The following is a 27,380-nucleotide window of genomic DNA, read 5'->3' as shown; positions in this document are numbered from 1 at the left end:
AACACTAAGGTTTGATTCCCAGAAGGTCCTGATATCCCATTAAAATTACAAGTCCCATCTACTTGGATTTTCCACTGTCAACTCAAACCAATAGCTTTCAAATAAAACTCATCAGTCTAATCTCCAAAACATTCTCCTCCCCTTCTGCCATTGGTGCCAGTAACCTCTAGTATCCCACGATAGATTTGTGGCTACTTTGACCACCCACAGAAATAGACTATATGCCTAATGCCCAGGCTTTCCTATCTGAACATATTCTGCTGGTCATTCTTGCTTTGCTTTCTCCCCACAGCTAAGTAATTGAACCTCAATGAAGTTTAGCTCTACTTCAGGCTACAGGCCACAGTTTGTTGCTAGTTACAGATCTTGAAAAAGTGCTAGGTCCTATTTCATTGATTCTATATTAGACAGAATTTCAGATTCTCCTAATGTGACTGTGGCTCTTAATTTTAATAACTCATTCTTCTGACTTGTTTCTGGACCCACCTTATATGGTACTTAATATCAAAGTTCTTACCATATTTTCTAATGACAGGGCTATGTTTTGCAGACATTATCAGGAATCCCATTTCCATGACACTGACTATTCATCTTTTGAAACTCCAGTGTTTGCAGCTTTAACTTTCAAATGTTATTTTTTTCATTCAGCTTAAAGCATGTGGGAAAAAGTCTTTGTTTTTGCCTCAAAAATGTCCCACATCGTCCTTTGTCCTTTCTTGTCACCTCTATCTCAATACTGCCATAACTATGCACTTCTCCAGTGGTCACTGCCCAGAAATCCATGTCTCCTAACCACCACTTCCCTACAGCTAGCTGAGGTCACCCTTACACTCCATTGCTTAGTTCTTTAATCTAGAAGCCATCCCATTCTGTAGCACATGAACTAGTGTCTTTTTTTACTAAAAATATTTTGACTTATGAACATGGGGAAAATAAGCTTGGGAATATTTCAGATATGATATTTTAAAATACATTTTTTCTCCCTCTTTCCTCTTTCTTTTGTTCTTTTCCCACTGAAATTTCTCCTGTGGGACTACCATTACATATAGGCTAATGTTTTTAAAAGTTGTCCTATATTTCTCTGAGGGCTTGTTTTCCTTCATTCTTTTCTTCTCCTGTTCTTTGACTTGCATAATTTCTATGAATCTCTTAGTAAAGTCACTAATTCTTCCTTCATTTCAAATTTGCTATTGAAACTAGAGTTTCACTCGATTCACTGCTTCTGCAAGCGGAGAAGTGTTGCAGCTCTTCATGGCGGACCATGCCCTCCAGTGTTGCAGAAGAACCCAGCAGTGCATCTTCAGTTTCTTCTTCTTTCTGGATTCTTGTCTCATGCATTAAAAGAATGGACTTCACAGACCAATCCACAGACCAGGATGAATTAGTGTAATGGTAAGATTTATTGAAGAACAGAAAAAGAACTCCTGCCAAGCAAAAGGGAAACATGTGCTGCTCTAGGGGAGCCATGTCACTATTATCTCCTCTGATAATTTTTTTTTTTTTAACTTTCAGGTATTATTGTGCTTTTCAATTGCAGAATTTCTATTTACCTTTTTAGGAGAAAAATCCTATCTCTTTATTGACATTCTCTATTGGATGTGATATCATCCAATAGAGATGGATGTCTTCTGTCACCATTTTAACCAAACTTTCCTGTTGGTCTGTGAACAAAATAACAACTGCTTTGAAGTTTTTTCCTTTTAAATCCAGCATCTGATGTCTTGCATAGGAGTTGCTATTGCCTACTTTTCCCCCAGTGTATGAATCGTAATTTCCTGTTTTTTTTTTTTTTTCTAATGGTAATTGGATAGTCTAGAAAATAAATAGAAGGAACTTTGGAACAAATTTAGTTACTGCCCCACTCTCCAGGAGATTTATTTTCATTTGTTTGGTTGTTGCTTTATTTACTGACTAACTGGGTGATTTTAGCACTGTTTACTCCCATTTCCCCCAGTGATGTCAAGTCTCTGCTGTTGCATTTGAAGGAGACACAACTTTGGGTATGCGTAGAGTCACCTTGAATGAATGACAGCAGTACAGTTTGGGCTCTCCCACTTTTTCTCTGAATACAATTGCCTGTTAAGTTTCACTAATCATCAGAAAATTGTTCAATTGTCTACAACTATGTCTTGGGATATCAATTTCTTTACAAGTTAATTTATTGGAACTGAATCACCTTGTATGGAATAGTTTCTGAGGTCAGTGTTTGGTATTTTATTTTTCCACAAGAGAGCTCCTCCCAGCACTATTATCTGAGTTCTTTTCCTCAAACTAGTGACCTGAATCTAGACTTTATCTTCTTTAGATCTATGAATCTTTTCCCAATTCCATTCACAACAACTGCTATTTCTGAGAGGGCTGTGGGTTTAAACTTATTAATAAATTGTTGTGAATGAATTCAATTCCTTAGAGAAAAGTTCAACAGCTGTTTAATGACCTGCTTCTCCTTGAAGGCAGGATCTCAGATAGTTCTTTGGTCCTACGCATGATGACCATGGCAAGCATCTTTCTCAAGTGATACCTACCTTTTGAGTGACAGCACATACAGAAAGAATGGCAAGTGTCTTTCTTAGTGACACCCACATTCTAGGAACTGAATGCTTGGAGGAGGTTTAGCAGTGACCTGAGATTCACTTGAAGTGTGATAAGTGTTAAATTATTTAACATAAAATTTAAGACTATTCCCCCTTGATGTGGTATGCACTTCAATCCCCATCCTTCTTTATCTCCTATCCCAAGAATTCACAGCTTATTCTTTCTGTTTTCCAGAGTTTCCCACATCTGGCTGCACCCAAATCTTTACTTACTTTTATATATTTTTTTGTGCCAGGAATTGACCCAGGGAAACTTAACCACTGGGCCACATCCCCAGACCTTTTTATTTTTTTATTTTGAGACAGTGTCTCACTGAGTTGCTTATGGCCTCGCTAAATTGCTGAGGCTGACTTTGAATTGTTTTCCTCCTGCCTCAGGCTCCTAGGCTGCTGAGATTACAGATATGTTCCACTACACCTGTCTTGCACCTAGATCTTTTCCAGAAATTCTAAAAACATACCAACGATCAAAATTCATTTATTAACAATTGAGTCAGTTTTGATGATGGATATCATAAAACAAACTAACTTTTCTCCAAATAATTCTCATATGTATTTAGTTTTTAAAACTACTAAAGGTATTGATATTTATTGAATTAAAATTTCTACTCTTTTTTCTTTTTCCTGCTTGACTTTGTCAGTCCATTCCAATTCATCTGCTTGGAAAGAGTTCACATATCTGTCTTAGGATCTGTAGCTACACTTATTACCCTCTCTCCTCATGAGATCATAATATCAACTTGTCCCCATGTCTCCTGTAGAGTGAAGATCTACGGGAAACATTTAGGAGTCACCTCTCATGGCCTACTTTACAGCCTCCAGGATGAACACAAAATATCTCTGTATTTTATTTGCCCTGAGCCATCTGTCTTACCCCCATCAAGCTCCTCACTCACAGATCAATAAAAGACATAGCCAGGAGGTGATGGTTGAGGAAAAGTGAACAAGATAGTCACATCTTCCAGAGCTATTGTCCTTAAATCCATTATCCCTTTGTGTGAGGTAGGTCAAATGGAGAATCTAGGAAACCCTAGTGTGTAGCTTTCCTATGAGTGTTTTTCCAGATTGCTCCTGTCAGAAATAACGATTCCTTGTAAACAAAATTGATAAACCCTTAGCCACACTAACAAAGAGGAGAGAAAAAACTCACATTACTAAAATTCAGAATGAAAAAGGAAATATCATGACAGACATTGAAATACAAAACATAATTAGAAGCTATTTTGAAAATCTATACTCCAAAAAAAATAGAAAATCTCAAAGACATCAACAAATTTCTAGAGACATATGAATTACCCAAACTGAACGAGGAGGACAATACACAACTTAAATAAACCAATTTCAAGCAATGAAATAGAAGAGGTCATCAAAAGCCTACCAACAAAGAAAAGTCCAGGACCAGATGGGTTCTCAGCCGAGTTCTACAAAATCTTTAAAGAAGACCTCATTCCAATACTCCTCAACCTATTCCATGAAATAGACGAGGAGGGAACCCTCCCAAACTTGTTCTATGAAGCCAATATCACCCTGATACCTAAACCAGACAGAGACTCATCGAGGAAAGAAAATTTCAGACCAATATCCTTAATGAACATCGACGCAAAAATTCTCAACAAAATTTTAGCAAATCGCATACAAATATATATTAAAAGATAGTGCACCACGATCAAGTGGGTTTTATCCCAGGGATGCAAGGTTGGTTCAACATCTGGAAATCAATAAATTCACCATATCAACAGACTTAAATTTAAGAATCACATGATTATTTCAAAAGATGCAGAAAAAGCATTTGAAAAAATACAGCACCCTTCATGCTCAAAACACTAGAAAAAATAGGGATAGTAGGAACATTCCTTGACATTGTAAATGCTATCTATGCTAAGCCCTTGGCCAACGTCATTCTAAATGGAGAAAAACTGAAAGCATCCCTCCTAAAAACTGGAACAAGACAAGGATGCCCTCTTTCACCACTTTTATTCAACATTATTCTTGAAACTCTAGCCAGAGCAATTAGACAGATTAAAGAAATTAAAGGGATACGAATAGGAAAAGAACTTAAACTATCCCTATTTTCCGATGACATGATTCTATATTTACAGGAGCTGAAAAATTCCACCAGAAAACTTCTAGGACTCATAAATGAATTCAGTAAAGTAGCAGGATATAAAATCAATGCTCATAGATCTAATGCATTTTTATTCATAAGGGATGAATCCTCTGAAAGAAAATTTAGGAAAACTACCCCATTGACAATAGCTTCAAAAAAAAAAAAAAAACTTGGGAATCAATCTAACAAAAGAGGTGAAAGATCTCTACAATGTGAACTACAGAACACTGAAGAAAGAAATTAAAGAAAACCTTAGAAGATGGAAAGATCTCCCATGTCCTTGGATAGGCAGAATTAATATTGTCAAAATGGACATATTACCAAAAGTGCTATACAAATTCAATGCAATTCCAATTAAAATTTGAATGATGTACCTCATAGAAACAGAGGAAGCAATCATGAAATTCATTTGGAAGAACAAGAGACCCAGAAAAGTTAAAGAAATCCTTAGCAGGAAGAGTGAAGCAGGAGGTATCACAAATACCAGAACATCAACTATACTACAGACAACAGTAACAAAAATGGCATGATACTGTCACCAAAATAGACAGGTAGATCAATGGTACAGAATAGAGGACACAGAGACAATCCCAAATACAGTTTCCTCATACTAGACAGAGTTGCCAAAAACATACCTGTTTTTGAGAAAAGATAGCCTGTTCAACAAATGGTGCTGGGTGTTTTTGGAAATCCATATGCAGCAAAATGAAACTAAACCCCTATCTCTCACCCTGCACAAAACTCAACTCAAAATGGATCAAGGACCTTGGAATCAGACCAGAGACCCTGCATCTTATAGAATAAAAAGTAGATCCAAATCTTCATCATGTCAACTTAAGACCAGAGTTCCTTAACATGACTCCCAAAGCACAAGGTATAAAAGCAGGAATCAATAATTGGGATAGATTCAAACTAAAAAGGTTTTTCTCAGCAAAGGAAACTATCAGCAATGTGAAGAGAGAGCCTACAGAGTGGGAGAAAATCTTTGTCACACATACTTCAGGTAGAGCACCAATCCCCAGAATCTATAAAGAACTAAAAAAAATTTTACACCAAGAATACAAATAACCCAATCAACAAATGGGCAAAGGAAATGAGCAGACAATGCACAGAAGAAGATCTACAAGCGATCAACAGATATATGAAAAAATGTTCAACATCTCTAGTAACAAGAGAAATGCAAATCAAAACTATCCTAAGATTTCATCTCACTCCAATTACAATGGCGAATATCAAGAATACAAGCAACAATAGCAAGGATGTTAGCAAGGATGTGTGGGGAAAAAGGTACACTCATACATTGCTTGTAGGGTTGCAAATTAGTGCAACCACTCTGGAAAGCAGTGTGAGATTCCTTTGAAAACTTGGAATGGAACCACCATTTGACCCAGCTATCCCACTCCTTGGCCTATACCCAAAGGACTTAAAATCAGCATACTACAGTGGTGCAGCCACATCAATGTTCATAGTTGCTCAATTCACAATAGCTAGATAATGGAACCAGCCTAGATGCCCTTCAAATGATGAATGGATAAAGAAACTGTGGTATATATACACATTTGAATATTACTCCATAAAAATAAAATTATGGCATTTGCAGGTAAATGGATGAAATTAGAGAATATCATGCTAAGTGAAATAAGCCAATCATAAAAACAAAGGCCGAATGATCTCTCTGATGAGCGCATGTTGATACACAATGGGTGGTGGAGGGAGGCAAGAATTGAGGAAGAATGGATTGTATAGAGGAAAAAGAGGAGTGGGAGGGATGCGGGGAAGGAAAAATAACAGAATGAGACAAACATCATTTCCCTTTGTAAATGTATGATTACACAAATGGTATGACTCTACTTCATGTACAACCAGAGAAACGAGTTGTACCCCATTTGCTTACAATGAATCAGAATATTATTTAAAATATCATTAAAATAACATTTAAATTATTAAAAAAAAAAGAAATAATGATTCCTATTTTCCTAAAGAAGACACAATTTCAAATGGAAATGCAGTCAGGCTCTTTGTGGGCCTATCCAAAGATTTGAGGGAGTCATAAGCTCTTTCTCATGTTTTCACAGAGGATTGCCTTGGGCTTTCTATCACATCTCTAGTAAGGTCTTTGCAGAAAGAGAGGAAATCAGTTACTTTGGCTAGGAATCTGGGGGATTGGAGTTTATTTACAAGTAAGAAACTTCCAAAATTTGGGCCCTGGATTCCATTTGCCTGTCCTTCGGAAATGGGCAATGTGCCCCTGTGCCATTGTACCAAATGTTCTGAAGGATTTCTTCCAGAGACTTAATCAAGTGTCTTTATTCTCATTATGGATCAAATCTACTTTCATCAAGTTGGCATGTGCTCTTTATTCTGGTGAGTAAATTTTCCAGTCCTGGTTGGAATATATCATATATCCCTTAGGAATGGAGTGCTTTCTTAAAAAAAATTGAGTTCTAGATGATGATATATAATGGGGGTAGGGGGATGGGGGTGAGGGATGAGAGAAGAATGGAGGAGCTTTAGATTATATAGAGGGAAATAAGAGGGAGCAGGAGTATGAAAAGTGGTGGAATGAGACAGACATCATTACCCTATGTACATGTATGATTACACAAATGGTATGAATCTACATCATGCACAACCAAAGAAATGAAATGATGTACCCATTTTTGTACAATGAATCAAAATGCAGTCTGTATAAAATAAAAAAAAATAAGTAATAAAAACAATTGGGTTCGAAGTTCTTAAACTATGAAATAACAGAATGTTATAAATTCTTTTAAAATATTGCATCCATGAATCTCTTCTTATTTTCCATGTTAGAGAAGTAGAGACAGAATGCTGGTTTACAGTGAGCAGTAGAATTAGTTCTTTGTTCATTGCTGTACTATAGGACTTCAACTAACTTTTTACTTTTGGTGTTTTTTTGAGATTGGATTAAAAGTTTGTTAAACACAAAGTGCAGGATAATCTCTTCTATATATGGTATTGCTGGAGTTTCCAATTTTACAGTTATTTCTTAGCTATCAATTCTGAGTCTGTGAATTCAAGGCCTTATGTAAGGAAAGAACTCTTTCTTTCTTTCCCTTCCTTCTTCCCTCCCTCCCTCCCTCCCTTCCCTCTTTCTTTCTTTCTTTCTTTCTCTCTCTCTCTCTCCCCCGCCCTCTCTCTCCAGGAGAAGCTCTTGAGCCACATCCCTAAACCCCCTTTAAAATTTTTTTTTTTAATTTGAGACAGGGTCTCACTATTTTCTTAGGGTGTCACTAAATTGCTGAGGCTGGCTTTGAACTTACAATCCCCCTGCCTCAGTCTCCTGAGCTGCTGGGATTATAGGCACACACCACCGCATCTGACTCCCTCATACTTTTATCTTAAAGCTCAAGGCAGTTCATGAATTTCAGAATATAGCAGAAGTTAGATATTGAACAATATCCTGATATTAGAGCAGAATTGGTTCACATTTAAATAACTTCATAAAGGTCATTTTCTTCCATCCCAGAAAAGTGTCTCTTCTCTAAATCTCTTAAGAATGAATACCCAAAGGACTTAAAATCAGCATATTACAGAGATACAGCCACATCAATTCATAGCTGCTCAGTTCACAATAGCCAGATTGTGGAACCAACCTAGATGTCCTTCAATTGATGAATGGATAAAGAAAATGTGGTATATATATACAATGGAATATTACTCAGCCATAAAGAATGATAAAATTATGGCATTCGCAGGCAAATGGATGAAACTGGAGAATATCATGCTAAGTGAGATAAGCCAATCTCAAAAAACCAAAGGACGAATGATATCGCTAATAAGTGGATGATGACACTTAATGGGGGGTGGAAGGGGTTAGTGTTAGGGTTAGAGTTAGGGTTAGGGAGGAGGGCAAGAATGGAGGAAGGAAGGACTCTATAGAGGGAAAAGAGGGGTGGGAGGGGTGGGGGGAAGGGGAAAAATAACAGAATGAATCAAACAACATTACCCTATGTAAATTTATGATTACACAAATGGTATGCCTTTACGCCATGTACAAACAGAGAAACAACATGTATCCCATTTGTTTACAATAATAAAAAAAAAAAAGAAAAAAAAAGAATGAGTACCTTTATATAGAAGGGTAGAAATTATTGAAAATAATACATGGCACTATTTTTCATAGTCATACTAATTCGGGTATTAACTTTAAGATTTGGATGTATTTGAGAATTTTAATTTTTGCTACTGGCATAAATTATCATCTTTTTGGTAGCAGTTTCTTGAGTAGGTGAATTGCATGAATTTCTTCAATCATTGTATGTATGGAACTCTTCTTTTTAAAATGGTTCTTTGATTGCAAAAACTGCTATTTTAAAACCACACAAGAATTGGGTATGTTATTACTAGTTCATTTGAAATTTGAAAAATGTAAACTTTGAAACCATTTTCAGTGTTCCAAACACAGCAAAATTGGCCAAACAAAAAATTAAAGATCTATTCTTCAAAAACTAAAAATATGTGTACGTCAAGATCAAGTAACCCATATAACAAGCATTAGGAAAACAGATTGACATTGTCTGCATGGAGTTACAATGAATTTGTTCTATACAAAATTCCAATTGTTGACGGTTTTTTGCTGTTGTCTACAACACTGAGATATGTAAAGGTATACTGAAAGTAGAATTGTTCATCCCAGCAAAGCAAAAGGAAAGAAAGTACCTCCCATATTATCAATTTTTAGGATGAAAATGTTAATTATTTCTGTATATTCACATAGTTGAACACTAAATGTAGGTGAAAATAAATGTGCTTTGGCTCTAAATATCTATCTATATTATATTTTAGATAGATAGATAGATAGATAGATAGATTTGCCATGAGAATTTATAAAAAAACAAGTCATACAAGAATACATACAGCTATATGTTTTTTGTGTGTGAATTAGCAAGATACAAATCCATGAAAGATAGAGTTAAAGTATGCATTGTTATGAGAGAAATTTAAAAGGGAGGCAGGGACTATAAACATAGCATCCAGTTTGGTGATTTCCTGTTGGTGTGGTGGGAGTGAAGGAGTGGTGAGCTGAGAAGGGAAGGTCATAGATGATTGGAGGTGCTGACTACATTATAAAACCACATAAAGCCAGTTGTATGACCATTCTTAATAAAAGGCATTTATAAAAATATTGAAAATATTTTATTATTTATTGGACTATGGGCCCATAAATATAGGTCTTTAAGCCTAAATATAAATTATGTCTTTCTCAGTTTGGATGTATGGCATAGCCTATTAAGATTTAAGAAGATTGTAGCCAAATGTTCACTATCTAATAAACTTTTTCTTCATCTATTTTAAAGTCAGACTGCAGTGGGTATGATCATTTTTCAAATATTTGTACAAAAGAATATTTTCCAATCTGTGCAACTAATGACTTATTGCAATACATGTATTTCCTGCACTGCATTGAAGTAAGAGCATAATAGTAAATATCTGTTCTAAAGTAATAAAGAAATCATCACAAAATAATAGGAAAATTCATATTTCTGATAATCTTGGCACAGCATATCATGAAAATACTTCTAATAGTTTTGTATAAACCAAGGGTACACACTTCTACCTTCCCTTGAAATGATTATTCCTGAACATAGTATTTGAATTATCAACATAGCCATGCTGGATGTTCTGTAAATGTATAAACCAATTAATTTAATACTAACAGCAGACTCAGTAGCTGGTGTGCTATATTTCTAAAGCCATGATGCTGAACAGATCTCTGTGATTCCATGAGAGTCAATCTTGAAGACTTCCAGCAAAGGCAGCATAACTGAGCAAGAATGAGAATGACTCTGCATTCCTAAAGTCTACCATGGGCAATCGGTCCTTGATGCTAGAAAGGAACTCATGTTATTGTCAACTTTGTCTCTGGAAACTGTGATGTCCTTCCAGACCATACTGAGAATGCAGGGTATCTCCAGCCTGGACTCTCTGTGCTCTCTCCTTCACCCTGAACCAGTTGGTCATTAAAGGTTTACCAATCTTCTCTATCTTATGCCCCATTTTCTTACATAGGTGTTTCCTATTATGAAATCTTTGCCAAGTTTCTTCCAAAATTAAGTCTGCCTCTTGTAAGACCTGGAATAAACCACTTCATAATGCCACCCATCTTAGGTATCATCAGAAGCCCAAGTAATGACTGAGTGAGTAGCCAGGGTTGAGTATCTCCACATTGGAAAGAAAACATCTGTGGGGTTAAGGAGCAGGTGGCCTTTCTCCTGAAGAAGTGGAGCACAGCTTCCCCATCATCCTCAGGTTCAATTCTCCTGATTTAGAAGCAAATAAATTACCCCAGGGAATCTAATGTATTATTTTAATGATTCTCTTTTTTTCTTTTTCATCTAATTCAACAGAAAATGCAATGACAAATTTGAGTTTGCTCATATGGCAGATAGTAACATTTTCCTAGAGTTACATATTCCTATGGGTTTTATTGGATACCATTTCACAATGGATTCTGCAAACAGTAAGAGTTTAATGCTCAAAGACTTCCATTCACAGAAGACCAGGGGAATTCTCCTATATGAACCAGATGGAACATAGGACAGTCTATGTTCTTTCCAACTCAAAGCTTGTATAATTTAAATTTCAAGGCCTTTATTTTCTATGTTCAATAATAAAATGACACTTTGAAAAACCGATTTCCCAATTTTATGCTTCATAACACAAAAGTGTGATTTAAATCCCTAAATGTTTTGCTCCATAAAATGTTAAATGGTGTTATTTTATTTATTAAAATTTATACAAATGGGGTATAGCTTAGGGCATATGAACTTTTTGGTATCTATAGTCATATAACTATATCCCAAACATGACCAAATATTATATTATTTGAGTATTTATATAAAACACAGATACTTTGTTCTAAAGATTCAGAACTTCCAGGAGAGGTTCTGGGCCATTGAAAATCTAAGAAGTATCTCAGGTTAGCATTATGATTGTGAACCTTAGGCAATACTGATTTAGATTCTATGATTTATGATATATCCAAAATTGAATGAGTTGCAGAATCTGTAGAAAGATAAAATAAGATGTATGAGGTTTGGTAAAGTAAAAAATTACTTTTTGTCCCAAATCCATTGAAAGGTAGATGAGGGATCATGGGATGACAGGTAGCAATGGCTTCATTAACCTAGGATTTCATTCTTGGGCTCATGCCAGCCAAAGATCTTTCTTCAGTTGTCTCCATCTTTTAGCCACTAGGAACAAGATTTAGCTATATTTCCAAAGGTTCATTTAAACCTTTAATGTAATTACAGAAGTGTGGGTTGACTATTGGAAGACAGATAGAATTCTGTAATATGTGCTACACCAAGAATGCTGTTTTCAATTCATATTTTTACATGTAAAGAGTAATAGTGGGGGGGTCACTATATAATTATTTAAAGATTTAAAGTCTTTAATATCCCTTTTAAGGAAAATATTCATTAGAATGTTAATTTGTAAAGTGACATTACAAAAATGCATACAGCCAATTGCATTACCTTTTAAATTATTTTGCAGATGACTTGTATAAAAATCCTTTAGTGAACTCTAGGTTATTCATGTATGCATTTTTTCTTAGCAGTAAACTTTAAATAAAGGCTTACCATATGCCAGACTCTAGGTCAAATACTAGGGATAAAATGGTAATCAAAATAAAGATAGTCACTCTTCTCTAGGAACTTCAATGTACAGATTGAAGTTATTATTCATTTATTTAAATGAGTGAAATTTCCCCTTTATATTATTAGTGTTCTCAATAAAGCTCTGTGAACAACATTCAACACATTAAGTTAGTTCTTATAATGATCTTGTTAGGTAGACTTTAGCTCTTTTTTTAGACCTACTGAAAAAGAGATACAGGAAATTTAAAGATATTTAAAATCTGACGTTTTGGTGATAAAAGGGAATTTGAATAGAAAACTGAACATTTTATTATTTTTGTTAACCAATTTAGTCTGCATTACATGCCAGAGTTTGCATTCAAAAGCTGAACAACTTTTAATCTGATATTTATGGGTAACAGCAGCAAAAAAATGTACCTCCACAGAAATAAAGAATGCAATTGAGATTTAGCATCCCCCTTTTTCTAGTTTTGCATTCCATCAGGGACCCTAGCCTATCAGGTGGGCTGTCCACATTCAGGATGGGTATTTCTCACTCATTTCACTGACTGACAAGTCAGTCTTCCCTGAAACCTCTCACAAACACACCTAGAAGTATGCTTTACCACCTGGCTAGGAATCCCTCAATTCAGTCAAGTTGAACACCAGAATTAGCCATCACAGCAGCTGAACCACCTTACCTTCCTAGTAGGGTCATACGAGGGTTCCAGTTCCCTCCACATTCTCACCAACATTGGTTATTATCTACCTTTTAGATGATGATCACTCTAACACAAGTCTGGATTGGATTTAAATCATAGAAAAAGAGCTTTAATAATATGTGGATGATATTATTCTGGTGATGCTAGCTGGTTAGAGATGCCTGGAATGCTTCTCTCTACAACAAGATGACCACACCAAAGAACAGCAGCAATTTCACTGGAGTGTTTGAGGCAGAACACAGGAGTGCAGTGAGGAAGTGGCAGAGATTTCGCAGAGCAAGAAGATACACGATGGCCTTATAAAGAGGAAATCAAGCACAAAGCAAGGCGAGATCAACTATGAAACAAGAGGGACCTTGTAAGGAAAGCATAAGTAGGAGGTCCCTGGGAATCAGCATTCAGACAATAGACATCCAAAGCACTTGCTGCTGGAGTAGCCCACTGTAAAACATCCTCTTAGGTTTCCATGAAGCAGACAAGCACTTCCCCACACATCTTACTGGACCCATTCCTACAAACCAGGCCAAAGTGGATCCCAAAGTAACAGAACAGAATAGTGGTTACTAGTGCCTTGGAAGTGTACGGGTGTGGGCGAGGGCAGATGGGTGGGGAGACTGGAGAGAAGATACCTAAGTGGTACAGGGGAGCAGTTGTAGAGTAGGAAAAACTTCTAATGTTATATAGCACAGCAGGATGGCTATGACTGACAGTAATTAATCAAATATTTCAAAAGAGCTAGTAGAGAGAATTTTGAATGTCCCAACACAAATAAGTGATAAAATTCTGAAGTGATAGATATGCTAATTATCCTGATCTAATCATTACACATTTTATCTCTGTCTATACACATGTTGCACTTTACTCTTAGTGTATATATATATATATAGTAGAATGCAGTGATATATATATATATATATATATCTCATTATCATGTTTTACTTAAAATAGTAGTAATCTATAGGGATAAAGCAGGGATGCAGAGATTGATCAATAGGTACTAAGTTACGATTAGAAAGGAATAAGAAGGTCTGTTGTTCTGTTCCTGAATAGGGTGATAAAAATAGCACCCGCATACTATGTATTTCACAAAGCAAGAATGATTCCTAATTTTGCACCATAAGAAACTGGGAAATGTTTTATATGCACGTATCAAAACATCATACTACCCCATTTATATATACGTATATAATTTTGATATTTTATGTATCTATTAAAAATAAATTTAAAAATAAAAAAAGTATGCATAATGTAAGACACATGTGACCTGTTGAAAATTATGATGGTCTTTTTTTGCTTTTGCTTTCTGCTTATGAATATATGTAAACAGAAAAGGCCAATGTATGGAATAAAAGGATTAATGATGATTTCCAGGTAGGATTTATTTAAATTTTCTCTCAAATGTCATGTCCACTGTATTTTCATGGAACATTTTCAACTTGAAGATTGTTTCTAAATCATAGCCTTATTCTCTCTATGAAAGGCAGGATAGATTAGGGTGAGGAATGTAACTATAGCACATTATTTAAGTGCAGATTTTAAAAAATTTGTTCTAATTAGTTATACATTACAGTAGAATGCATTTTGATATGTTTATGTCAAAATGAACCCCAATATCATGTATAACTATAATGCATATTAAAAAGCAATAAAAAGAAAAAAATAAACAAATTTCCAGTTAAGTCTAATGCCTTTCTGATATTGCAGAATAGTAAAGACCTAGGCCTATGTCCAATTATAATTCTCAAAATTCATTTTTCTATTTCTTATTTTGTTCATTTACTCTTTCTATCTCAGTAGCTTGGAAAACTTTCATATCTCTTCATCCTAGGATCTCTAAGTACTCATTTTCTTCTCTCTCCATTCCTGTATTTCTGAATACATAAGATCAAAATGTTCTAAATCTCTTGCTGAGGGAACTAATGAGAAGTATGTATGTCTCATGAGCTACTCTACAGCCTAGAACGGGAACACAAAATGCATGTGTCTTATCATGCTGGGCCATGTGTCTTATCTCCATCAAGCACTTCACCAACAGATCAACAAGGGAGACTTCTCAACTGGATGGAGGTGGCTGAGATAGAGAGGGTAACGGAAGAGTCATAGTTTTCAGAGCTGTTGACTTCTGTCCTTTGTGTTCTCTGCGTCAGGTAGGTGAACAAGGGATTCTGGATGAGTATCCTGGAGTCAGTCTCAGTATAAGGACTTGTCCAAATCCTTCTTTCCTGAAACGGCTGTTCATGTTTTGAGATTCTGATGTGGATAATTCCTCAAATGCAGCCAGGCTCCTTCTGGACTGAGCCAAGAGTGGGTAGAATAAACAGCTCCTTCTTAAATGTGTGAAAAAGACTTTCTTGGAGTTTCCCTCATGGCTCTTGGAGGTCTTCTGTTTTATGTTATGCCATGCTGATCCTGAGGTTTGGGGAAGAAAAAAGGAAAAAAGAATCCACTATAATTAAGAATCTAATTATGGGAGGGATGTGGAATAGTTCCTTTACCATTACTTTCATTTGGAAATGTGTTACTAACATTCATTCCTGAAGGTTTTTTCCATAGACTTGATAAAATGTCTTTCTTATCATCATGGATCAAAGATATTTTCGTTATTACCTTGGCATTTCCTTTTTATTCTGGTGAGTGAATTTTTCAATCTTGGGTGAAGCAGGAAATGCAGAAGGCAGCTATTGCAATTCAGGATGGACAAGTTGGTTTAATTGCATTTGTAAACCATAAGCTGGTGAGACAAACCAGGCATGTTACAAATGCTTTTGTAAAATCACATCAGTGAGTTGCCTTTTCTGATTTCACATCTTTGAAAAGTGCAGTGCTGTGTGTCCATAGTCTCAACTATTCAGGAGCCTAAGGTGGGAGGATTCCTTGAGCCTAGGAGTTCAAGGACAGCTTGGGCAACACAGCAAGATTCTGCTCCTTAAAAGAAATAAATAAGTAAAATCATAGGCAGAATACATTTGATATTTTTTTTATTGTTTGATAAAGATATTAGCTCTTTTTTTTTATTTTTCCATTTCGGAGGTCAGATTCCATAGTTGTTAAATGCAAAGAATGGGTAGTAATGATGTCTTCTAGATATGATATTCCTTGACAATTTCATTTGTCATTTTCCAACTCTAAGTCCTCTAAGCCAAGGCCTTGCACAATGAGAGAACCCATTGATCCTTCCATTGACAACTTATGTTACTTAAAGCTCAAGGTAGCTCATCAGTTTCAGAATAAAGTAACTATGAGATATTGGGTAGAGTCAAAATATTAGTGCTTAATAGTAATTAATTGAATCCTAATTAGCTTCTTGGTATTATTCATTTCATATATGGCATAATAAGTGATTTTCAGCATAGTCTTATGCTACTAGGAAATGTGGGTGCTTCCCACCATAGACAATGTGATGCTTTCTTACCTCTTCTTATTTTTTATTTTCTTTGGTGTGCAGGTTGAAAAATTCTCTATTGCACTTCCAAGGCTTTTCAATGAGGTAAGTTCATATTGATGAATGTGGAAGTTTAAAAAGGTCTTTCTCGTATTGTAAGTTTTAAAGGCAAATTTAATTAAACAAAATGTGTGCTAGGATGACCCTCCCAAAAGTAAAAAAACAAAACAAAAGCATCACGAAACCCTGAATTATTAGTACACAAAGGCCATGAAATATAGCCTTCCCAACCATATAAAAGGTACAAATATCTCATTATTCAAAAATTCTATTAATGGGTATTGCCTTATTATATACAATCATCAAATATATCTTAAGGGATATTTAAAGTGGAAATTTTTTTATTCTAATAAAGAAAGAAGGTCTAAATAACCCCAACCAGTTATACATTTAAGAGTGTATTAAATAATCTCCATAGATTAATGCAATGTAATATTATAGAGAGGTGAAGAAAATGAACCATAGTGTTAAGTAACTAAGTAGATAAAGGTCACAAAGAATTTCAAAAAGCGGGTTCAGCAGAATATACAATATTGTTTATTTTTGTAAATTATCAACATGATCAACACTAAAAAATTGTATTTGTAGTTGTACCTATATATGCCTCATATATGCAGAAATACATATGTAGATAAGTACTTGTGTATTGAAATTATTGAGAAAGGAGAATACAAATTTAAAAATTAGATTTATAATTCCTTATAGTATAAAATAATGCATGTGAATTGACCTGAATGTGAAGAGATGTTGGGATAGGATAGCTCAATTATAAAAATATACTCATTCATTTGTATGGTTTCTAAAAATAATATTGAGTACGTAAAAATATGCCAATAATAATTCATATTTAATTGGGTTGTATGTACCTCAATGTATATTTTTAAATATTAATATTGAATATATTTATTCCATTTTTGTATGTGACATTTGTATGAAGAATAAGAGCTATTTTTGAAAAGATGATTATCCAATAGCTTCTATGTTCTCTTTATATTTAACGACCAGACTGTGGTGTGTATGCAAAGTGTGTACATAATGTGCAGCAGAGAAACACTGCCAATCTGTGGAACTGATGGCCAGACTCACAGAAATACGTGTGTTTTATGCAATGAAAAAACAAAAGAACAATAGGTTAAATATTGGCTCTTCCAATGTGATGAAGAAACCATCAAAAAAATGACAGGAAAACCCATATTTCTGATGACACTGGCATAACATATACAGAAAATAACTATCTCTGTAAAAGCCACAGGAACACAGTTGTACCTTTCCTTGAAGTTCTCATTTATAAAAGCCTCTTTGTATATGACCTCTCTGCATAACTCTACTAGATATTCTGCAAATGTAAAAATCAATTAATTTACTTTAATTTAATCATCATGAATTACTAATGGCACACTGGTGACCAATATAATGTAATTACAAAGTCCAGATGCTGAATTATAATTTCCATGAAGTAGCTCGAAGACACAGGGACCATAATTAAATAAGAAACCTAACTACAGAACTCTGAAATTCATCACAATTGGGTCTAATACTCTGCAGGTCTTTCTCTGAGGATCCATTTGTCTCCTAAAATGTGGTGACAGCCTACACATCCTCCTTGAGTACAGTGCAGTCTAGGACACCTCACCCAGTCTTCCTTCCTGCTCCTTCACTCAGAGGGAGTTTGCATTTTAAAGATGCAACCAGCCCACCTGCTGCCCTCCACATTTTCTCTCACAAGTGTTTCCTTCCATAGAATTATACATTCAGTCCCCAAATTGGCTTCTTCTTCTAGAGAACTACTGGATCTCTAACTTTCTCCTTCTTTGAGCCTGTGCCAGTCCCAAGACTGAGTCAGGACTGGGCATGTAGAAAGAGTCCAGTGACCCAGATCAGGAATGGGACTCCTGCAAGGCTAGGCATTGGGTAGGGCCCAGCTGCCTGCAGAAGAGGAGTGGAGATTCTCCAAACTGCTCTGAGTTCATGTCCTCCTCATTAAGAAGCATTTTATGCAATATTCAGGGAATTTAAAATGTTCTTTCAATAACTTATTTTTCTTCTGTTTTTATTTACAGAGAAAGTAAAGGACATTTAAAGTTTTATCATTGTGATGTGTGTTGAACTTTGCCTGAACTGTACATTCATGTGGCTTCCATGGTAACCCCATTTTGTGGTGGATCCTACAATCAAATGGAATCCTCTCAACCAGGGCCTTCAATTCTAAGACAACCAGTTATTTCTTCTATGGTACACAGATGGAACACAGGATATTGAAGAATTTTTTCCAACCTGTAAACCTATGATTGAAGGATTTTTATTCCTTGTGTTCAGTTATTCAGTGATAGTTTGAAAAACTATTATTTTAATTTTGTGTTTGATAATATAAAATCTAGTGAAATTTACAATTACAGGTATTTTACTCAACTATTAAATAAATTCATCTTAATTAAAAATCTTTCTTTGTTGGGCAGTGGGTAAAGATACATGAATACTTATGGTTAACTGTCACTAAACATTTTAAAAGATGATTATACAAGTGTTTATCAAAAATATGTACCTGGAATATTCTTTATCGTAAATAATCCAGACCTCTAGGAGAGGTATCTAGGAACTGGAATTCGCAAGTAATCTCTGGTTAATATTAGAATTTTAGGATTAGAAAATGTTAGGAAATACAGACTTAACTACTAAGGCATAGGACATTTTTATAATTGAATGCATTGCATAATAGATTCAAATATACTGTGAGATTTCTCAGAGTGAAATAAACAATTTATATTTTCTTTCTGTCTCACAAATTTGTTAAGAAAGAGATTGGTGACCCTGGAATGTCAGGCAACTCATTTAGTCAATCTAGGACATCCATTTGTCAGCCAGGATTGATGTGTTTCCACTTCTTGTCTCACAACCAAAAAGAAGCAGCTTTACTGAGTTGTCAAACATTCATTTAAATATTGGGTGAAAGTCAGAGATGAATCAAATACTGGAAGATGACTACAATCTGCCATATATACCATGTCAGGCCTGCTTTCCTTTTCAGTAAAAAAATTTAGACTCTAAAAGAATGATATATTCATTTACATCTCAGTAATTATTTGTAGTCAAAGTGTCCATTAGAATATCCACTTTTCAAGGCACATTTTAAAAGTGTATTCATTCGGTTTCATATTCTTTATTATATAGGACATACATCAAAACATTATTCAATGAATGTTAGACAGTTCACACATATATTCTTTTTACTTTTATTCAAGATTCTTCTTAAACTCCTACTATGCATCAGACCCTACATATAATGTTCAGGGAAATTCTGTAAGTAAAAGCAGATATCATCACTGACCTGTAGGTGTGCCCAGTGTGCTGGTGAAAGTTAGTATTCATTAATGAATAAAAATCTACCACTATGGCTCCCACACAAGCTGTGAGTCAGCTTGCCACATCCCACATGCTAATTTAACTTAGTTCTATGAAGATCTTATTAGGTACATATTAGCTCCATTTTTTAGCTAAAATAAAGTAAAACACCACAAGTTTAAAAATATCTAAAAATTGTCATTTGGTGAGGAAATACAGTACTTTGTAATTGAATGAATGTTTGGCTTTTTTTTAGATTGAATACAGGGGCACTGATCTTCATCTGCAGCCTTTTGCGTTTTTTATCATGAGACATGGTTTTGCTACCTTGCTGAGGCTGGCTTTGAGTCTGAGATCCTCCTGCTATAACTTTCCAAGACACAGGGATAACAGGAGCACTACCTCCATGCCTGGCAGATCTAAACTTTTGATTGACCTTCCTTCATCCTTTTTATTCGGATCATAAATTCCTCAGAGGCCCAAATGTTAGCTCTTTGTCTGGTACTTGAGTATCTGGATTGAAAAGGAGTATGACTTTGTGAATTAATCAGTCTATTTGTGTGAATTTGACATGAGAATGGGCACGCTTTCTTCTGGACTTTTGATCTTGCTGACATAGTCTTATCTGATTTGTAGATAAATCCTGTTCATCAATGAGATCTTTCCTCTGTAGTCCAGAGGTTTTCTCTTCAACTAATCTCTGTGCACTTCACTGTATATCTTTTTCAGTAGAGAAGTAAATAAGCCTTTTTACTTTCCTCTCAAACATCCTCACATGATAATACAGGCCGCTACAACAAGCCTCTTCTATTCAGGAATGTCCCAGAAAAAGTAGTTAAGTACTCTTTTTTAAAAATTATTTATTTATTATTTTTATTTTTTACAAACTGCATTTTGGTTCATTGTACACAAATGGGGTACATCATTTCATTTCTATGGTAGTGCACGATGTAGAATTAAACCATTCGCGTAATCATACATGTACATAGGGTGATGATGTCTGTCTCATTCCACCGTTTTTCATACCCCACCTCCCTCTCATTTCCTTCTACATAATTTAAAGAATGGAGGAAGTTTAGTTTATGTAGAAGTTATGCACTCTTGTAATCATGTCCACAAATTTTTTGTTTCCCTATTTAATACACACCTCCTTTCCAAGAGACCTTTTCCAGCAAATATTCTGTATCAGGAACATTTGGCATGGGTATCTCTGATGATGCCCAGCTAGACAGTTGAAAGTTGCTAGGGTAGGTATAAAATTTGCTTCACTATAATAATGGAGGATTTTCTACACGTATTAGATTTGGGTTTTCCAATAAATTGGCATGGAACATCACTCATATCAAAGTTTCTTTATAAATCCTGATCTTCTATGTTGCAAAAATCAGCAGGTAGGATTAAGGTGCCCACCAAACACACAACTTAAATGCAATCTAAATATTTTGTTTCTTACATTTACCACAAATAATAGGATAGATATTTTAATTGTCATATTTACAAGAGACCTATGGATTAGAGAGTTTAAATATTGAATCACAGAATTTAAATATTGAGTTACTCAGGAAAGGATGAGATTTGTACCAAGATCTTTCATCTGCTGATGTTCTTTTCACTGAGACAGACTGTAAGGAACATTAATCACAAAGAAAACAACTTTAAAGCAGTCTCCTTTAAAATCTTTCATTGTCCCCTTAGTTCTGCTGAAGTAAAGAACACATTTTTACCATATTTTAAGGCAATGCCCCACCTGGTCTCACCCGTCTTCACTTCTCTTGCTCCAAGCATTTGTACCCTGTCTCCTGGAGATGCTTCCCCAAACTTGGCTGCACATGAGATTCATCTGGGACCTCTCACACCAGGCTAATGCTCAGGTGTCTTCTTCTAAACATTGATCCACTGTTTTGACTACAGGCTGATGCTTCCAAAGTCTCAGCAAGTTCTTCACATGACTCTCACATGCATATAGTTCTCATAAACACAAAGAACTAAGATCCAGATCTAAATGCCATTCCCAAACTTTGTTTTCCTGATTGATTCTCTTGTCCCTTTTCCACAATAGCTTGGAAAGCTTTCACATACCTTCTTTATCTTAGGATCTATAACCTGTTTTCATTACTTCTTCTTCCTTGTACTTTTGGGTTCAGGAGATCTAATTGTCCCCATGCCTCCTGCTGAGTGAAAATCTTTTGAGAAGTATTGGGGAGGCACTTCTCCTGACCTACTTTACCTCCTCCAGAAAAGACACAGAATACCTTTGTTGTCTTATCTGGATCATCTGTCTTACCCCCATTGAGCTCCTCACTCACGGGTCAATAAAAGAGACTTAGATAGAAGGTGTTTGTTGAGGATGAAAAGTGACAGGATAGCCATAGCCTCGAGAGCTGTTGTCCTAACATCTTCTCTTTGTGTGAAGCAGGTCAAGTGTGCACCTGGGGAGACAGGCTTGTGCATCATTGCTGTGAGGACTGCTCCAGGTCAGGCCTTCCTGAAATAACTCATTACTTTCTGAGGAAAATAACTGGGATTTGAATGTACCTTTTTTTCCCTCCCTTTTTTAAAATGCAACCAGCCTCTTTCTATGCTGATTGAAAGGTTGGGAGAGTGAGTCCTGAGTAGCTCCTTCTCTTTCATCAATAGTTATTTTCCTGTACTTTTTTGTATATCTTTAGGTGTTTTCCATGATGACGTTTTAAAAAAAAGGATACGTTGAAAGTTTGTTGTTTGTTTATTTGTTTTGTACCGGGGATTAAACTCAAGAGGTGCTTAACCTCTGAGCAATGTTCCCAGCCCTTTTTATTTTTTTATTTTGAGACAGGGTCTCACTAAGTTGCTGAGGCGGCCTTGAACTTGGGGTCCTCCTGCCTCAGCATCCCAAGGAGTGCACCACCACACCAGGCCCATGATGACATTCTATGACCTCTTTAATCACAGTTTGGGGGGAGAGGTTCAAAGGGAATAGTTCTCCCTACTAAGAGATCATAGCAGTTTCTCTAGAAATAAGAACATTATAAAATTGGGCCTTGTTTCTTTCTTTTTACTTGACATGCCAGGTATCATTGTTAACATTCCAAAGAGTTCTTTCATAGACCTGATAAAATGCCTCTCTTCTCATCAAGAATCAAAGTCATTTTCATCATTGTCTTGACATTTCCTCTTTATTCTGGTGAGTAAATTTTCCAATCCTGGGAGAAACACCTCAAATATCCTGGAAAATTCTAGAAACAACTGCTGTAATCCAGAAATGAATGAGTTTGTTTAATTGAAGGATAGAATCCTCCAACTGGTGAGACAAAACAGTGCGTTTTATAGGGGCCTCTTTCAAATCACCTTAGTGGGTTGCCTATTCTCTTTTGTCTCATTAGAGAAGTTGAAAGAGTTGTGGATTAGAATGGGCTTGTAGATTTTAAGTCTTTGCTTACCTATAACTCAAGAACTTTAAATTTGTTTTTCTTTTGGGAGCTCAAATTCCATTATAGCTGAATGCAATGTGCTAGGAGAAAGAGTATCTTGTAAGTCTGACACTCCTTGTGAATCTGATTTGTTGTTTACCAGCTCAAAGTCCTCCAAGTCAAAGCATGGTATAAGAGGAGAACTCATTGATATTTTAGTGGGCAATTTATCTTCCTGAAGGCTCAAGTTTGGCTGTGAATTTCTGAATAAAGGAATTGTGATACATTAGATAGAATCTTGAAAGTAGAAAAGAATATTGATCTTTTTTTTTTCCTATATAGGTGAACATATACAAGATATTTTCAACCTTAAAATCAGAATGACTCATTGAAAAATTCAGGCATTGCATTAAGGGTCATTTAAAAAACATAAAATAATATTTTTATATGTAGAGTTGGATCAGTTTAGATCAAAATTGTCTAGATTTGCTTTATTTTAAGTTAATTTTTTAATACTGTCACAAAATTCTCACACCTTATTTATAGTAGTGTTCAATTTGCATCAATTTCTACTATAAATAGATGTGGGTACTTCTCACCAGAAACTATATTCTTTGTTGATATTTTAATTTCTCATCTCTCCTTTGTTTTCAGAAACTCTCTTCATAAAATCAGCAATTTACAGGTATCCGGTAAGTTATTACTAATTGATGTGGAAGTTGAAAAAGTAAAATCTTAACTATTTTGTATATTGAATAAAATATTGAATATTTTAGCCTAAAGTTTACCAAAGAGAATGTACACAGAACGAGTTTTTGCAAATAAAAATGTGTAATTTCATTACACTAAGTTAGAGAAATAGAATACATCCAACGGTATAAAACCATTTGTTATTATCTACACAGGATGATATAATGAATATCCTTCCCCCGCAAGTTCCAGTCATTGGCAGTGAGATGCTGTTGTTAATATGCCTCTGAGAGAGAAAATGCTATTTAGAGTAGTATTATTTATTCTAATAAAACAAATGAAAGACTGTACATCAAATTACTATTTTACTGTTAAAAATGGCTTCTATATATTCATATAGTGAATCGCTACCTAAAGATGAAAGTAAATGAACTACAGCTGTAAATATTAGTTTGTGCATGGGTCACAAGGATGCATAAAAAGGAAATCATAGATGAGAACACATATAACTTTGTTTTCTTTGTGTAAATTAACAAAATATCTAAAACTGAACAAGTCTGTATTAATAAATACATTCATAAAGATGAGGTGTAAGAACTTATACGTATGTAATGAATACATGCATTGATATGCAAGGAAATTATACAGGAATTGATAAACAGAAAATTCAGTTAGGTGATTTCCTCTCAGAGGGGAGGGAAGGAAGATATAATCTGTAGAGGAAGGTCATGGGTGTGGGTTGACAACATTTTAGGATCATGTTTAGCCAGTTTTATGGCTCGTTCTTTATAAAGGGCTTATGCACTATAGAAAATGGATAACTATTATTTTACTGTTTATTATATTACTCAAGTGTTTGCCTTTATACTGATGTATAGAATATATTTACTCCATTTTGGATGTATGAGATACATATTAAGAATGAACGACATTTTCTTCAATGACCCGTTTTCTGATAAGCTTATGTTGTCTCTGTATGTTTTACAGACGATCTGTAATTTGTATAATCAGTTTTTAAACATTTGCACCAAAGAATATATTCCAGTCTGTGGAACAGATGGCCACACTTATTGCAACAAATGCATTTTCTGCATGGCCTACAAGTAAGAACATATGGTAATTATAGGTTCTTTCTAAGTAATGTGCAGAACACACAGAAAAAAACAAACTAATGTGTTGTAAAAGACAAAGAAACACTTGTACCTATCTTTGAAATTGTTGTTTCTGAAAGTGATTTTGTATTTGAGTCCTAAGAATATAGCCACTGTGTATTCTGAAATGATATAAATCAATTAGAATAGTGGCAAACTAGTGACCAATAAATGATTCCAAAGCCCTGAGGCTAACCAGATCTCTGCTGTACATTGAAATCTGTGAAATGAACCCATTTGTGCAAGAATGGGACTCCCCCAATGGTCAAATTTGTCCCTCGAACTTGAAGTTTCCAAACCTTCCTCAGACCATTGGATATTCTAGGGAACCTCTACTCAAAATCTCAACCCTCTTCCCTTCTCCTAAAGAACTTAATGGGGTGATGGCCTTGCTCAAATTTCCTATCTCATTCACAGTGTTTTCTTCAGGTGTTTTACATCATAAAGTCTTTGTATTTATAATCCCTCAATTGCCATGTCTTTCTCAGGGACCAATAACATTATCCCTTATTCTCTGCTTTCTCAGGTCTGGCCAGATTCCAAGGCTGAGGCAGAGCTGAGGAAGTAGAAAGTGTTAGGAGTCCCCATAGTTGGAGACATGCAGGGACTGGGAGCAGCGGGTGTTCAACCCCTTGTAGAAGCAGAACGCAGCCTCTCCATCATGTCCCAAGTCCCAGATTTTCCCATTAAGAAGCTCTTGGTGTACTTCTGACAAAAATGGATGTGTTCTTTTAATCATTTCTTTTTACCCTCTCCTCTCTCTCTCTCTGTCTCTCTCTCTCTCTCTCTCTCTCTCTGACTCTTTCTTTCTCTACAGAAACAGTGGCCGCAAATTTAGTTTGGCACATTATGGTAAATGTTGAATTTTTAGAAGAGCTACATAGTCCCATGGATTTTATTGTGATCCCAATTTTGCAGTGAATTCTACAAGCAATTTGAATTTTTGCAATTAGGATCTTATGCTCCTAGAAGATCAGTTGAATCTTCCTGTAGAACAACTGATGGAATACTGGACATTCAACATTTTTTCCAATTCTAAGATTCTGGGATTTCAGAATTTTATCCTTTCTGTTCAACTATTTAAATATTAATTTTCAAGCTAATATTATGTTTGATAACTTGTAACCTAATGTAATTAACACCCTATTTTGCTTAATAAAATATTAAATTATCTTTATGAAAATGTTCTTTGTTCCTTTGTATAGTGGGTTAACATAAATGCATTCTTCTATATAGAAGAATTTTGAAGCAAAACGTTTATTTTCAAGCGTTGTCTTATTTGTAAAGAACAGAACTGTCTGATATCTTTTCTGTGACAGTAACAGGGGGAGGGAATAGGAAAGAATAGAGTCACTTTATATTAGGTAGAAGGGAGTGAAGGGAGGGGAAGGGGGAAGGAATGAGAGCAGAGTGAAACAGACATTATTACCTCATGTACACGTATGACTGCATGACCGATGTGATCCTATATATGTATAATCAGAAAATGAGAGATTATACTCCATTTATATATGACCTATCAAAATGTATAAAATGCATTCTACTGTCATGTACAATTAGAACAAAAAATTCAAAGAAAAAGAATGAGAATCTTTTCTTTGTCGAGTCTGGAAACTTAAATTTCTAAGAAGCATCCAGATAATGTTATAATCACAAATTTAAGCAGTACTAAGACTGTAAGTTCTAGAATATGCCTAGGGTTGAACAGATTGTATGATCAGTACAAAAGCAATGCAAGGTTAATGAGGCTTGGGAGACATTTATCATGTTTCCATCTTGTGCTTACAAGTTAGTGAGATGTAGTGGTGTGACCTGGATAATAGTCAACAATATCTTCCTTCACTTAGGGCTTCTATGATGGTGTTCAAGCATGAAAACCATTTCTCTCCATTACTCAGCACAAGAAACAGGAGAGTTCAAAGGCCCATTCAAAACTTGAACTTAATGACAGAAATATACAGTAACTATTTGAAGACTAAAATTTGTGACATATGTTATGCCACACAGGATCACCTTCTCAATAAATATTTTCACACCTAAAGGGTGAACAGTGTGATGGCAATGTCATGAAACAATTCCAGTATTTTCTTTACATTTTTAACGTTTTATTAGTACATTATATCTATATATAATATTGAAATTCATTTTGACATTATCATACATGCATGGAATATAATTTTCTCCACTTCAGTCTCCAATCCATCCTTTTTCCCTCCCCTTCTTCCACCCGTGGTTCTCCTTCCTCTAGTCTACTGGTATTTCTTCTCTTTATACTTTTTAAAATTAATGCTTTATAGATATACATAAAGGTGAAATTCACATGGCGTATTTATATATCACAC

At 35.2% G+C, this 27,380-nt stretch overlaps 2 protein-coding genes across 4 annotated transcripts in view; one reads left to right on the top strand and one right to left on the bottom strand.

Moving 5' to 3' along the window:
- The window catches only part of LOC124987114 (serine protease inhibitor Kazal-type 6-like), a 60,739-nt gene extending 38,858 nt beyond the window's left edge, over nt 1-21,881 (bottom strand). Inside the window, exons 1-2 of one of the 2 annotated variants that reach the window (XR_007109138.1) lie at nt 21,556-21,881; nt 12,618-15,436 (exon numbers count right to left, since the gene is read on the bottom strand). Coding sequence is in view for 1 of the 2 variants with exons in the window: in XM_047556089.1 (XP_047412045.1) it covers nt 21,556-21,593 (38 nt within the window). In the remaining variant the exon portion in view is untranslated. Of the gene's footprint in view, nt 1-12,617; nt 15,437-21,555 lie in introns of those variants that run through there. The other variant, XM_047556089.1, reaches the window with a different exon arrangement.
- A 250-nt stretch (nt 21,882-22,131) lies between these two features.
- On the top strand, nt 22,132-26,211 carry LOC124987115 (sperm-associated acrosin inhibitor-like). Of its 2 annotated transcripts, none has more exons than XR_007109139.1 (5): nt 22,132-22,282; nt 22,859-22,971; nt 23,852-23,889; nt 24,875-25,003; nt 25,856-26,211. XR_007109139.1 is itself a non-coding variant. In XM_047556091.1 (5 exons), the coding sequence occupies exons 2-5, from the start codon at nt 22,905-22,907 to the stop codon at nt 25,899-25,901; spliced, it is 267 nt and encodes an 88-aa protein (XP_047412047.1). In that variant the 5' UTR covers nt 22,132-22,282; nt 22,859-22,904; the 3' UTR covers nt 25,902-26,211. The 2 variants fall into 2 exon arrangements, 1 of the variants encoding a protein (XP_047412047.1); XM_047556091.1 differs by having other exon boundaries at nt 24,875-24,990.
- Nucleotides 26,212-27,380: the final 1,169 nt, after the last annotated feature.

Source organism: Sciurus carolinensis, chromosome 6 (assembly GCF_902686445.1).
Source record: "Sciurus carolinensis chromosome 6, mSciCar1.2, whole genome shotgun sequence".
NCBI lineage: Eukaryota > Metazoa > Chordata > Mammalia > Rodentia > Sciuridae > Sciurus > Sciurus carolinensis.
Note: the sequence above shows the minus strand (reverse complement) of the source record. Positions and strands in the feature narration are given on the sequence as shown.